Raw genomic sequence first — 13,359 nt, forward strand, 5'->3', positions numbered from 1 at the left:
GCCGTTTCAGGACCGCATTTATATATCAAGTGTTTGAAAATAAATTATTGGGAGGCAAGTGTTTCACTGAGCATCTTTAGTGGTGTTTGTGCCCCCTCTTACATTTTAATGTTTACTTGCAAACAAGTTTGTATCACTTAGCACATTATCAGCAGATTGCAAAATGTTGAAGAAATAGTTCTATTCCACAAAATAGTTCTATTCTGTCTAGCTCCAAAAAGTATTTAACAATCTAATTTGAGAACGTGTGTAAGCCTATGTGTAATACGTGTGTGTGTACTCAGCAGATAAATGGATTTATTTCTGCTAGTTGTAAAATGTACTTATGCATTTATCATGACATCACAAACAACCCCAAACACACACCTCACATGCCCATTCATTTACATTGTTTTTTCAGTCAAAGGAATCGGTGAAATACTTCCTTCCCAACATGAATCGCATTGGTCAGCTTGTGCGTATTCAAGTAATCGCCAGTTTTAACATCTGATCAATAAACATAAGATGATGCAAATGAGACCACATACATTATTTTAATGGTACCACTCTCTTTTAGAGCATCAGGACATTCTTTATTTACGCGGACACAAAATTGACTATTTTGTTTTCCGTAATATCATGGTAGTCGGAACTCATAAAATGCGGAGATACTATGGAAATTCCAACACCACCCTCCTCTTCATCGCAGCTTCCGACGAGTACGACCAATTCTCGTTAGATAAGGACAACAGCCTGGTTGAGTCTTTGAGAATCTTTAAGGTCATCATCAACAACAGGCTCCACCTCAACAGTACCATCACCCTATTCCTCAACAAAACAGACCTGCTGGCAGAGAAAGTAAAGACGGTATCCGGAAGAATTTTCCAGAATTCAGAGGTGACCCGCACAGCCTGGAAGAAGTGCAGGAGTTTTTGCTTCAGTGCTTTAGGCAGCACATGGAAAACGACAGCCGGACGTTTTACCATCACTTCACTACTGCTGTGGACACAGAGAACAATCGGATTGCATTCAACAGCGTTAAAGACATAATAATGCAGAAGAACCTCAAAAAAGTCAAATCAATGTAAGAATCAGCGTGTAGACTTGTATGCAAACAAACTATTATTTACCTCGAATGTGCTGAAAGTAATCTGCCAAATGTATTAATGTGCTTTGGGTGAATAAAAAATGACCATTTTTGTTTTTAGGTAAACTGTCCCTTTACTCGGATTTATGAAAATGGACATTTTCATGTACCGTATACGGCAGCATGAGACAAGATAACATCATTGGTTATCTAGACAAGGTTATTTATTTCTCTCTGGTATTATAAAAACACTTATGCTACACAGTATATTCTCAATAGCAATCTACTATATTCTCCTCCGTCTGCTGGACAGATAAAAGAATATCCTCCATTAGCGATCGTGGAGAATTCACTACATGATCTCTACTCAAGATTAAAGTCCTCTGCATAGAGTCGAGATCCAATAACCGCACCACATCGGGCAGACTGATCTCCCTGATGCTCAGTAGATCGCTGTCCATTTTCTCACAAGACTCTTTAGCTCCATTTATCACACACAAAGACCGCTCTGCCTGCGGTTTGTTGAGATATCGACTCCCAACCTCATCGCCCCATCTGTTACCACAGACATCCAAAACAACATCGCTGCGATCGATGTCAACAGCAAGTGTCCTAAGCTTGAGCAAGAGCGAGCAAGCTTTCTCACACACCGGCCTATCACAGTCAAACAAGCTGTTGAGCAGCAAATCCAACAGACCGAGATCTTTGAGTTTGCGCAGAGCTTGCGTCAAGCGCGTCTCATCTGGCGAACTTGAGATCTGGGTGGCGTACGGACAGTACGTCAGCGTTCTCTCCATTAACACATCCGCTAGCTCCAGCGTGTGTATTTTGACTTCCCAGTCCAAGTCGTTGCCTCCCAATGACAGCACGGCGCTCAGGGATTGGTCCAGAGCTGGGAGTGGGTGTGTTCCTTTCAGCCACGATGTGAACGCTTTGACCACAGCTCTCCGAGGGAAGCCTTCCGTGTCTTGAGAAAGAATGGCCATCATTTGTGTTAAAACCTCCTCCTGAAGTTCAACAGTACGTAAAGAACATGAGATTAATACAATTATTAAGAGCCACGAAGAGATGTATGTTCAGTGTGATTAAACCAAGTAACTCGCCGGAAGAAGCTCCGTCTGTTGGACTAGAGAGGTAACCGCTTCCCCGACAGCACCCACAGCGCTAGCCCTGACGTAGCCTTCAACATCTGCTAAAGAAGACAGAAGAATGGAGAACATGCTGCTGGTGTGCAGAACTTCAGCATAACCAGTGTTACCTGAGAAAAACAAGTACATAAGTGATGAAACACAACTCAAATAGAAAGAAAATATGATTAACTGTACAATGTAGAGAAATATAAACTTACCACGGAGGGCAGCTGTCATTTGAGTGATAAACTCTAGCGTGGAGTCTCTCACTTCCCATCGCAGATCACACGTGCGTTTCTCCAAAGCTGGGAAGAGATCTGCCGAACAAACGTGTTTGTTTGTGACTTTAATCTGTATACTGAATGTAAAAAAACTCAAAATGGTTGAAATGTCCCTTTCATTATAAATGAAGCTAAAGTGCTCCTTACCACGGCTGATAAACTGGAGCAGATCGGGAAAAGGTGAACACACACCAACCCACCTCACGGCAGCCTGAAGTGCCTTCTTTAAAACCTTAAAATTACAAAAAAGAGTAAGGGGATAGTTCACCCAAAAAGAAAAATTCTGTCATCATTTACTCATTCTAGAGGTGTTCCAAAGCTATATCATTTTTTTGTTCAACAAAAAATATATATTTTGATAAATGTGGGAAACCAGTTCTGGGGCGCCATTGACTACCATACTTTTTTTCAATAGTGTAATCAATAGGGTAATCAATAGTGGCCCAGAACTGTAAATGTCAGGTTACAAACATTCTTCCACATATATCTTGTGTAAATAAAACTTGTATAGGTTTGGAACAACTTCTGGGTGAGTAAATGATTGAACTTTTATTTATTTTTATTTTAATATCTATGTCAAAACTAACAAGGACTCTGAAGAAACCGAGGACTGAACCATGTCAAGGCCACAGGCTACGATTCCTTGAGAACACAGAAAATCTATAGCTTGAATAAAATGCATATCACTTTAGATAAAAGCATCTTCCAAAAGGTAAATGTTGAAGTTCTAATTCAGCTTTTTTTATATTGACGTAAAATAGGAATATTTTAAGGCTGTATGCACACTCACTGTGGCATGGGAATCTGGATTCTGTAGATACTCCAAGAGGACACCAAACACTTCATGCCGTAAATCCAAATTTTCTATGTACAGAAACAACAAAAGGAATAGTGTAGCAAATAAATCCAAACGTGTGTGTGTTCTGGGTGTGTAAATCTAACACAATATAATTGAGAAAAGGTGGATCCGCACACAATGAATCAAGCTTGCCAAAAAATATTATAATTCTACAGAGGCTACAAGAAACCTAAACATGCTAAATGTTTTTCGAATAACACTGATGAAGGGTTGATCTCCAAAACATCCTTGCACTTTTTTAACATGTGGCCTCTACAAAATTATATATTTTTAATCGGATCCATTTTTCACTACGTACAGAAAGATAATTAACCTACTGCTTTTTAAAGTAACTTTATGAATTAACAGAGCAACCCAAATTCTGTCTGCAAGAGTCGTTACCGTTATACACACTGAGGGCATCTAATGTATCCAGGCCACACCTCTGAACCTTGCAGCAGCCAATCAGTTGAGTGGATACAATACTAGGTAGTGAAAAGGATGGGCGATGTCCAGAGCAAATCCTCAGGAGTAGCATCACAGAGCAGGTGACTTGTGGAATGTCTTCGAATGGATATTTCTTACAGAGATAAAAAAAAATGCTTGCAGACTGGGAGAACATACTAACAGATGAACTGACTTTTATGAGTTCAAATCTCATTTCTGGGTAGAAAGGCAACTTTTAGACCAAACCCCAGAGAGTTTTCAGTAAAGCAGACTTACTGTGTGTGCCAGCTCTGTTATGCCTGATAAACTCTGCAGGAGCAGAGAGATGCATGAGGATTTCTGGGATAGCTGTTTCTTCACGACTATTTCCAGCTCCTTTTCTGCTGGACATGTGAAGTTTTTTATGTAAGTTGCAACAGCATGATTTCAAATACAGTATAGAAAGGGACAATTTTGTGTGCATGTGATACCTATGTCTTGAAGCTGTGTCGACAAGCAACGCAAGGGGAGCAAGATGATATTGATGGCCTTTCTTTTTAACTCCTCAGGACTGACAAATAAAGCAGAAAGAAATAAAGAGACGCTTATAAAAAAAAAACAAGCATAATATTTAAAAAGACTGCTAGATCACCATTTTTCCAGCGTTACGATAAGTGCTGCACACTGAAAACAGTCCTTTCCATTTCCAGCACCCAACATGGCTTCCATTAATTCCTTCACTTTACAATCTGATTGACTGAGTAGAGGAGTTCTGTGACAGAAATTAAAATACATAATCATGAAATTCAATTCAAATGTATTTCCATAGTGCATTCATAATCTTCATTGTGGGCAAAGCAGCTACACCTTAAAAACAAACAGTAGAGACATAAGAAAAATAAAGATAAAGAATAATAAATTGCAAGAAATTATAGACAATAGCAAAAATAAACTACACAGAATACACGGTATTAGGGTTTAAATAGAGAAAAAAATAATGAAAGAAAATATGAAAAAATGAGATCAATGACAAATGTGTACACAGTCAATACCCAAATGCAAAATATATGAATATTATATAATATGCGTTTATACATATTAAAGGCAAAAAGGTTCAAATGACATTTAACAAAAAACACCACTTTATTTGTAATTCATTATTATTTATAGACGTTTAAAATGCAGGCTAATAAAACAAAAATATAAAGAATTCTAAAGTCCTGTTCAACTCACCTCACAGCGGCTTGAAGGACAGTCATGAGAGGCAGCGTCAATAAACCAGACCCCCCGTTAATCAAGACCTCCAGAGGTACCAGGACATCTTTCCACAGCATGCTTCTGATTGGCTCTCCACACTGAGAGAGAACCAACGACAGCAGCTTTAAGCCCTGGATGACCTGAGGATGTTTCTTTGAGCCCAATGCTTCGACCCCAGCTCGAATGATCTCCGAGGACACCGAGACCCAATCAGGGCCCAGAGGACATTGAGCTGAACCCACAGCATCACTGCTGTTGCTCATCTTTGATGATGTCATGAAGTTTAGAATATTCACTAAAACCTCATTGGCTAAAGAGCTGACGAACAGACTCGGGTCATTCTGCAGATGGAGAAGAACTTTGATGAGTCCTGTGGATAAAAGTCATATGATTAGACTGAAGGCGTAAAGACTGAAAATTGAAGACAGAGTTTGGAAACATTTTCATCTAAAACGGACAACAAAAAAAACATTTCATAAATAATCAGTTCACCGTTTTTGGTATGACTGTGTTTACCATTTTCACGGACGAATTCGAGAGCTTTCCGATGGTTCAGCGTATGTAACAGGCCCTGCAGCCAACCACTGCGCACTGAAGGTTCGTGCCATAGATCAGGCGCGCACCAGCCTCCCCGCTTGAACGCGCACGCTAGCAGACCTTCCTCCTGTTGAACGCCAAAACAGAGATGACAGTTCAACCTCATCATTATAACCCATCTGCTTTTTGTTTTGCAATGCTGCTACAGATAAGGGTCACCTCAAGCAAGCTGAAGCCTTGCTCGGTGGCAGCCAGAAGTCCAGTGAGTTTGAGGGTGAACGACAGGATAGCATGATCTGTATCTTTACATTTACAAACGCTGGATATGAACTCCAAAAGACACGGTTGCTGCTGCAGAAGACCCTCTCCATTAACGTTCCCTAAAAAACATGTATTTCAGTAGATGAGACCTTTGGTAATGCATTAGATGGAGGTAAATCCCGCAGTACAACAAAGAACATTTGAGTGTTGCTTACTTTGGTTGGGAAGATCTTTAAACCAATCCAACAGTTTCTCTAAAGAGGTATCATCAGGTGGAGACTGCCTCGGGTCTGCCAAAGCCACACAGATCCTTGGCAGAAAGGATAAGCACTCACTGTCCATGGCGCCGAAAATCCTTTTTAAAGTAACGATAGAGCTTTGTCAAATCAAACTGTCTGCGTTTGCACGCAACAAAACAATGTTACTGGTTAACGAAGCAAGTCAATACGTACAAGTAACATTCTGAAAGTTGCTATAAAAATGACGACAGCATGCCTGACTGCGCTTACTGGCGCTCTGTACGGCGTTCTGGAAAGGACACATGTGACTCCGAAGCCAGTGTGCATATTTTTGCCTGCGTATGCGTAAATACGGCGCACTTTAATGTTCTCAAACACACGCGCACGCATGACAACAACGGACGCCAAGCGAGTTTGCGCACTCGGGTGACAGGCCGCATTTACGTTTTCTTAACCATATCCGTTAGTTGCGTTATAAAGCAAACAGTCTAGTTGAAAGACACCGATTCCACAGCGTTAAATGCAGGATACGGAAAACATGGCGGCTGAGCTCGAATTCGAGGAAGACGAGCCACCGTTCAGCGATCCGGAGGATTTTGTGGATGACATCGATGATGAAGGTAAAGGGTCTGTAACGTTACAGGTGCATGAGGAGGAGTACGCAGTGCGCTCGCCCTCAACGCTCATCACTTCAAAGTCACTAAATTTGCCTTTTATTTACCAGGTCAAAATGCAAGGCAGTGCATTTTAAATTCAGATTTCTTCATAGCTGATTAATTTTGAATATAGAATGAAACAATGCATTTGCAGATTTGACAGCACAAGAGCAAGTGCTCACGGTCCGTTTCTCTTGTCAAGTAAGTTATGTTTTCCTTGGGATTCGAAACCCATTACCGTACTATCGCAATGCTTTACTATATGAGCTACAAAAACAATTATATGACCTGTCGTTTATACATGATATATGATGTTAACATGCAATTATTATTGCAAAAATGTAATAAATATTTAAGTTAGACTTATCTTCTGTGTAGAACAGTAGACTCATGCTTCTTTTGCAAATTACACTGCCGACGAAAAATACCATGTACCATGGTTAAACCCTTTTTTATATTTTGGTTGGAATAATTGTAGGATCAATTTGATCCTTTTTTAAATATCTGTAAATATCCTTTTCAAGCATGCCTCAAATATAATAATAATGCTCATTTGTTACATATAAGCTGCATGTGCAATAACCACTGGTCTGTTTCTTTTTATGAAGAGTTGTTGGAAGATGTTTTGCGAGAGAGACCTCTGGAAGCTGATGGGATAGATTCAGTGGTCGTGGTGGACAACGTTCCCCAGGTGGGCCCTGAACGTCTGGAGAAACTGAAAAATGTGATCCATAAAATCTTCTCCAAGTTTGGAAAAATCACCAATGAATTTTACCCTGAAGCAGCTGGGACCACCAAAGGGTATATTTTAGATTTTAGATGACTTTAAGAGTTTACTCTTTTAAACATTAACCTATGATATGCAATATATTTTGAGTACTTCATTCATAATTAAGTAATAAATAAAAAATAATAAAATGCTTTTATATGTACTGTATATACAGGTATATATTTTTGGAGTATGCATCTCCCAACCAAGCCCTGGAAGCAGTGAAGAACGCAGATGGTTACAAACTGGACAAACAGCACACATTCAGAATCAATCTGTTCACCGACTTTGATAAGTATGTGTCTATTATGTATTTAAAGTCCCCATGAACTGGAAGTTGCGATCGTTTTTATTTCCTTATTCCGACACATTTCCGAGTGAAAAGGGAATTCAAAGGAGAAAATTAGTGGGCGTGGCTTGCCTTTTTACAGTGCGAATTGATTGGATGTGTAAAACAGCTGTTGCATCCATAAAATAGAAAAATACTCCAAGGCACTCGTGTGGTATAGTTAAAAGGCCTTTATTAGACAGGGCTACATGGTTTAAAAATATGAAAGTTTATTCATTAATATTAATTATTAATTCCAATTGGGACATGGACAGTGATAGTACGCTTACTGGGGAGGAGTTAACCATTGCTCCGGCCAAGACGTCTAGTTTACGTCATTTGAGATGTATAGTCATTTCAGGGCAGAAGTGCATTTTCAGATTTTAACTGAAGATTATGAGGTTACATGAATTTTAAAAAGAAAATGACCCACACCGATAAGCTTTTTACTATAAATGCTGCAATATTTCATGAAAAAATAATTGTCATTTTTTATTTCACTGGGACTTTAAAAATGCTATGTATTTCTATAATCATTTATCCCCCAAACATAGAGGATGCCTACCCAACGAACCCAGTGAAAACTCAGACATCCTTTCCTCTATTTATATTCTTGACTGTTTCCTCCTGTCATGCATAAGGCGTGGGAAATGTCCTATTGGGCAATTCGACTGTGCTGAAATAGTGGGATTATAACACCTAGTCCTATTAAGCGAATCTGAATTTTATGTTGAAATGCATGATGTCTTAATTCAGAACTGGGGAAGTTTGTTAATTTTATGTTCTATGTTTTTGTTATATTTATTGTTACTGTTTTGTTATATTTAATGTTAATGTATGAACCACTTATCTGTGTGTTTAGGTACATGAACATTAGTGACCAATGGGAAACACCTGAAAAACAGCCATTTAAAGATTTTGTATGTAGTTGCTTATCAATTATATTTTAGTGTGTCTATCCTTGTCTGTGCTCTTAAATCATTTGTTGTATTTCATACCCTTTAGTGTCACATAATGTCACTGTTTACCAGGGTAACATGAGACATTGGCTTGAGGATCCAGACTGTCGTGATCAGTATAGTGTCATCTATGAATCTGGAGAGCGAACGGCCATATTTTCCAATGATCCAAAAGAGCCCATGTTGGCTGAGGAGAGATCTGTGAGTTTTATGATTTCAAACCATTTCAAAACTTTCAACTAACATGTCATCGTGTCATAAAGGAGATAAGCAATGTTGTGATGGTTTACTAATTTATCGTCTTCAGCGCTGGACAGAGACTTATGTCCGCTGGTCACCCAAAGGCACGTATCTGGCCACCTTCCACCAGCGGGGAATTGCATTGTGGGGAGGAGAGAAGTTCAAGCAGATACAGAGATTCAGCCACCAGGGTGTATCGCTCATCGATTTCTCCCCATGTGAGAGGTAAATATGTGAGAGATCGTATGAGTGCTGAACGTGTTGTTATACGTGTAATGACGTGCTGATGCTTGGCAGGTATGTGGTGACGTTCAGCCCATTGATGGATACTAAAGAAGACCCTCAAGCCATCATCATCTGGGATATTTTGACGGGACAGAAGAAACGAGGCTTTCATTGTGAGAGTTCAGCGCACTGGCCTATTTTTAAGTAAGTATCTAAATTTCGATCCATTTTTACATTTCTCAGAATTTTTTAAAACCGTATGAATAAACATTTGCTTTCGCACAGGTGGAGTCAGGATGGAAAGTTCTTTGCCAGAATGACACAAGACACTCTGAGCATCTATGAGACCCCTGTAAGCTAAACTTTGATTTTGGTCAACATTCAACTAAAGTAATAAACATTTCCTGTACTTCCTGTTATTTGTTATGTCTGTTCATTTTTTCCAGTCGATGGGTTTGCTAGATAAGAAGAGTTTGAAAATAAACGGAATAAAGTAAGTTTTAACAAACTTGCACATTTATGAAATTTCTTCATCATTTACTTAAAGGGACGGTTCACCCAAAAATTTAAATTTGGTCATCATTTACTCACCCTGAAGTTGTTCCAAACCTGTGCAAATCTCGTTCCAAGATATTTGGAAGAATGTAACCAACAATACTAGGGCACCATTGACTTCCATAGTAGGAAAAAACTACTATGATAGTCAATGGTACCCTAGAACTGTTCAGTTTTTCACATTCTTCAAAATATCTTTGTGTTCAACAGAACATATAATTGATACAGTTTTGGAACAACTTGAGGGTGAGTAAGTGATGACAGATTTTTCATTTTTAGGTGAACTATTTCTTTAAGCTTGACAGCCCCAAGCTTAGATATTCTTCAAAATCATATTTTGTGTCCCACAAAGAAAGTCATATAAAATAATACACAACAGCATGATGACAGAATTTACATTTTTGGGTGAACTATTCATTTAAACTATCTTTCATGTATGACAGAGATTTCTCTTGGTCTCCTGGGGACAACATCATTGCTTTTTGGGTCCCGGAAGACAAAGACATTCCAGCGAGGGTCACGCTCATGCAGTTCCCGTCCCGTCTGGAGATCCGGGTGCGGAATCTTTTCAACGTTGTGGACTGCAAACTACACTGGCAACGGCAGGGTGACTACCTGTGCGTGAAAGTGGACAGAACACCCAGAGGAACACAGGTGTGTCTTTTACTTTATAATGGTCACCCAAAAATAATCATTCTTCTTATGTTGTTCACAAAAGAAAAGAAAACGCAAAAGAAGATATTTTGAAGAACGTTGGTAACCAAACAACATTGTCCCCCATTGACTTCTATTGAACGGACACAAAACCACTGAGACATTTCTCTAAATATCTACTTTTGTGTTTCACAGAAGAAAGGGTCATATACAAGTGTTGAATGACATGAGGGTGAATAAAATACTTTTTTATTTGAATCCATTATTTTTAAATGGATTTTTATTTTTGGCTAAACTATGCCTTTAACGTTTCAAGCAATTTCACTGTCACTGTTTGTTTATACTTCACCAATGCATTTTCTGTTCATCCATAGGGCGTCGTCACTAACTTCGAGATCTTCCGCATGAGAGAAAAGCAGGTTCCTGTGGACGTGGTAGAGATGAAAGGTTCTTCAGGCTTCAGATGTCCTCTATAAACAATACTTATCGCTGTCAATATAGGTTTAGACTGTTGAGCAACACCTTCATGAAAATGATAAACATCAGACATATTAGTGAGTTGAGGCTCTTCCTAAGCTTTCCTTCTAAACTGTTCTTTTTTCAACCTATGGATTTTCTAGAGAGCATCATTGCATTTGCCTGGGAGCCCAATGGAAGCAAGTTTGCGGTACTACATGGAGAATCACCCAGAATAAATGCCTCCTTCTACCATGTCAAAAGCAACGGCAAGATTGACCTTATCAGTAAGCGCTAATCTTATTGTAGTGTTACAGATGAACGTCTATAGATGTACATCTATTCCTTAGTCTTGAGTACTCATTGTGATTCTGTAATTTTCCAGAGATGTTTGATAAACAGCAGGCTAACAGCATCTTCTGGAGTCCTCAGGGTCAGTTCCTGGTGTTGGCAGGACTACGGAGGTGAGTTCGGTCTATTTGCACATGCAAACATTCAGAATTAATGCTTGGCTCACAAAGGCCATATTTTTCTTCTAAGTATGAATGGAGCGCTTGCGTTCGTGGACACATCAGATTGTACCATCATGAATTTCGCAGAGCATTACATGGCGTCCGACGTGGAGTGGGACCCTACGGGCAGATACGTGGTGACTTCTGTTTCCTGGTGGAGCCACAAGGTATTCATTTCCATATAGTAAACATGTCTTTGTTTACTAAGGATGACTGAATTTGGAATACATTTATTCTAAATCTTGTTTTGGTCATTGTTTTGTTGTTCAGGTAGACAATGCGTACTGGCTCTGGACGTTCCAGGGCCGCCTTTTGCAGAAGAACAACAAGGACAGATTCTGCCAGTTGCTATGGCGACCGTGCCCTCCGTCTTTACTCGGTCAAGAGCAAATAAAGGTGGCAACCGTTTGAATGTTCACACTCAGTTTTGGTCAAAGGTTAAAAGAGCCTTGCATTGAAAATCTGTAACATTGAGACTGACACTGGGCTCTTCGTTTTAACAGGCAATTAAGAAGGACCTGAAGAAATATTCTAAGATATTCGAGCAAAAGGACAGACTGAGTCAGTCCAAAGCTTCCAAGGTTAGTTAGTTATTTCTTCCGAATGTCTAGCAAAGCATTTATTAGTATCATAATTATATAGAGAATTTGTTTATTGAGATTTTTGCACTAAAGGTTATTTTAATGTGTTGATGCAATGTTCCTGCAATGCAGGAGTTGGTAGACAAGCGTCGCTTGATGATGGAAGAATATAGGAGATACAGAGATAACGCCATTCAGCTTTACAACCAACAGAGAGATCTGCGCCTCCAACTTCGAGGAGGTGAGAAACATCGATCTTTTTCTTTGTTTCCATGTGCTATTCAAGTCAACTACTTGTATTTCGGTACAGTATGTGCCTGATAAACCAAACATACTGTACAGTATATATCTACATACTGTATATTGGTGTGGTCAATAATGTTGTAAGTTATGAGAGTTCCAATACAAAAGACTTCTGAATTATTTTTCAGGTGCGGACACAGATGAGCTGGACAGTAATGTGGAGGATTGGGAAGAGGAAACCATCGAGTTCTTCATCAATGAAGAGATTATTCTTCTGGGAGACTTGGAGTAAGATACTGAAAGCAGCCATCGTGAGACACAATGTTCACCTACAGTACAGATAGCATCACGGGTCTGTTAACAAGTGACTGATATGAGAAGAACAGCGATTAACAGTATATTCCTATAGAGAAGTGATGAGGTTTTTATTCAGTTCATATTGCCATTTTGTCAACACTATTTCAAGCATTACAATATCATGTAGCCTATCATTTATATAAAAGAGTGAAGGACCGTGAATAGATTTGCTATTTGAAAATTGACTTGTGTTTCTTAGAAAGAGTGGTACTGTTCTGTAGGGTACGGTTTCTTTAAAAAAAAAAAAAGATTTTTTTTGGACATTGGTCTATAGCATTTTACATAATGGGGAAATCTTTGAAAGACTATTTTTGTTTTCTCTGACATTCCAAATGAAGTATTTGTAGACAGCATAACATCACGCTTGAATTATTTGACATGCTCAAATGTTTCAATATCATCACAAATAATTTAGGCAACTGAAGACAGTTAAAGGAGTGAACTATTTATTAGATAGTTGTGGTTTATGACATTAACAAAATCATTTTGTAAATGAGTGACACTGACATTTTTATATAAACATTTTCTTTGTATTTTATTTCATTTTTATTACAGCCAAGGTGCACTTTTCTACGGTGGCCGGGAAGTGCAAAACAAAACAACAAACACAATATCAAATCTAAAAACAAAATAGCAGATCATAAAACACAACAACAATTCGGGAAAACAAAATAACAAGTCAGAAACCACATCGACAAGTCAGAAAACACAATGACAAATCAGTCAAACCGGAAAAGGCAGGTATTTTGTTAGAATGGGATAGCTACTGCTGATTGGACGAAACTCCTG

At 38.9% G+C, this 13,359-nt stretch overlaps 3 protein-coding genes across 8 annotated transcripts; 2 read left to right on the forward strand and 1 right to left on the reverse strand.

The window, feature by feature from the left end:
• Window positions 1–451: 451 nt before the first annotated feature.
• LOC130552654 (guanine nucleotide-binding protein subunit alpha-12) lies at window positions 452–1,173 on the forward strand. Its single transcript, XM_057331092.1, is given in 2 exon segments — window positions 452–850; window positions 853–1,173. Coding segments are annotated over 2 exon segments (447 nt in total). The 5' UTR covers window positions 452–618; the 3' UTR covers window positions 1,068–1,173.
• A 99-nt stretch (window positions 1,174–1,272) lies between these two features.
• On the reverse strand, window positions 1,273–6,341 carry brat1 (BRCA1-associated ATM activator 1). 3 transcript variants are annotated; one of them, XM_057331084.1, is made up of 14 exons: window positions 6,249–6,341; window positions 6,012–6,151; window positions 5,755–5,915; window positions 5,515–5,662; window positions 4,975–5,368; window positions 4,394–4,513; window positions 4,233–4,312; window positions 4,039–4,145; window positions 3,718–3,895; window positions 3,268–3,341; window positions 2,625–2,709; window positions 2,415–2,513; window positions 2,170–2,324; window positions 1,273–2,073 (listed from the first exon to the last, which is right to left on the reverse strand). In XM_057331084.1, exons 2-14 carry the CDS (start codon window positions 6,136–6,138, stop codon window positions 1,339–1,341), a joined length of 2,463 nt encoding a protein of 820 aa, XP_057187067.1. In that variant the 5' UTR covers window positions 6,139–6,151; window positions 6,249–6,341; the 3' UTR covers window positions 1,273–1,338. The 3 variants fall into 3 exon arrangements, with proteins under 3 accessions (XP_057187067.1, XP_057187068.1, XP_057187066.1); XM_057331085.1 differs by having other exon boundaries at window positions 4,039–4,142; window positions 6,012–6,306; XM_057331083.1 differs by having other exon boundaries at window positions 6,012–6,306.
• Window positions 6,342–6,427: 86 nt separating this feature from the next.
• Window positions 6,428–13,359, forward strand: LOC130552652 (eukaryotic translation initiation factor 3 subunit B-like). 4 transcript variants are annotated; one of them, XM_057331086.1, is made up of 19 exons: window positions 6,428–6,655; window positions 6,846–6,892; window positions 7,302–7,492; window positions 7,636–7,755; window positions 8,651–8,708; window positions 8,820–8,948; window positions 9,055–9,212; window positions 9,285–9,416; window positions 9,498–9,564; window positions 9,659–9,705; window positions 10,211–10,421; window positions 10,796–10,868; window positions 11,042–11,164; window positions 11,263–11,341; window positions 11,418–11,556; window positions 11,660–11,785; window positions 11,893–11,970; window positions 12,103–12,211; window positions 12,402–13,359. In XM_057331086.1, the coding sequence occupies exons 1-19, from the start codon at window positions 6,556–6,558 to the stop codon at window positions 12,503–12,505; spliced, it is 2,091 nt and encodes a 696-aa protein (XP_057187069.1). In that variant the 5' UTR covers window positions 6,428–6,555; the 3' UTR covers window positions 12,506–13,359. The 4 variants fall into 4 exon arrangements, 3 of the variants coding, with proteins under 3 accessions (XP_057187069.1, XP_057187070.1, XP_057187071.1); XM_057331088.1 differs by having other exon boundaries at window positions 6,530–6,655; window positions 6,760–6,892; window positions 7,300–7,492; XR_008962771.1 differs by lacking the exon at window positions 12,402–13,359 and having other exon boundaries at window positions 11,477–11,556; window positions 12,103–12,137.

This window comes from Triplophysa rosa, linkage group LG4 (genome assembly GCF_024868665.1).
Source record: "Triplophysa rosa linkage group LG4, Trosa_1v2, whole genome shotgun sequence".
NCBI classification, from domain to species: Eukaryota; Metazoa; Chordata; class Actinopteri; order Cypriniformes; family Nemacheilidae; genus Triplophysa; species Triplophysa rosa.

What these genes read in the sequence shown, in the direction of transcription:
- LOC130552652 (XM_057331086.1), top strand. Translation starts at nt 6,556, where the DNA reads ATGCAGGATACGGAAAACATGGCGGCTGAGCTCGAATTCGAGGAAGAC. An exon ending in TGAGCATCTATGAGACCCCT is followed by an intron (nt 9,565 to 9,658) that starts GTAAGCTAAACT and finishes CATTTTTTCCAG; the next exon opens with TCGATGGGTTTGCTAGATAA. An exon ending in GTCAGTCCAAAGCTTCCAAG is followed by an intron (nt 11,971 to 12,102) that starts GTTAGTTAGTTA and finishes CCTGCAATGCAG; the next exon opens with GAGTTGGTAGACAAGCGTCG.
- brat1 (XM_057331084.1), bottom strand. Translation starts at nt 6,138, where the DNA reads ATGGACAGTGAGTGCTTATCCTTTCTGCCAAGGATCTGTGTGGCTTTG. An exon ending in TAAAGATCTTCCCAACCAAA is followed by an intron (nt 5,916 to 6,011) that starts GTAAGCAACACT and finishes CATGTTTTTTAG; the next exon opens with GGAACGTTAATGGAGAGGGT. An exon ending in ATCCAGATTCCCATGCCACA is followed by an intron (nt 2,710 to 3,267) that starts GTGAGTGTGCAT and finishes TGTAATTTTAAG; the next exon opens with GTTTTAAAGAAGGCACTTCA.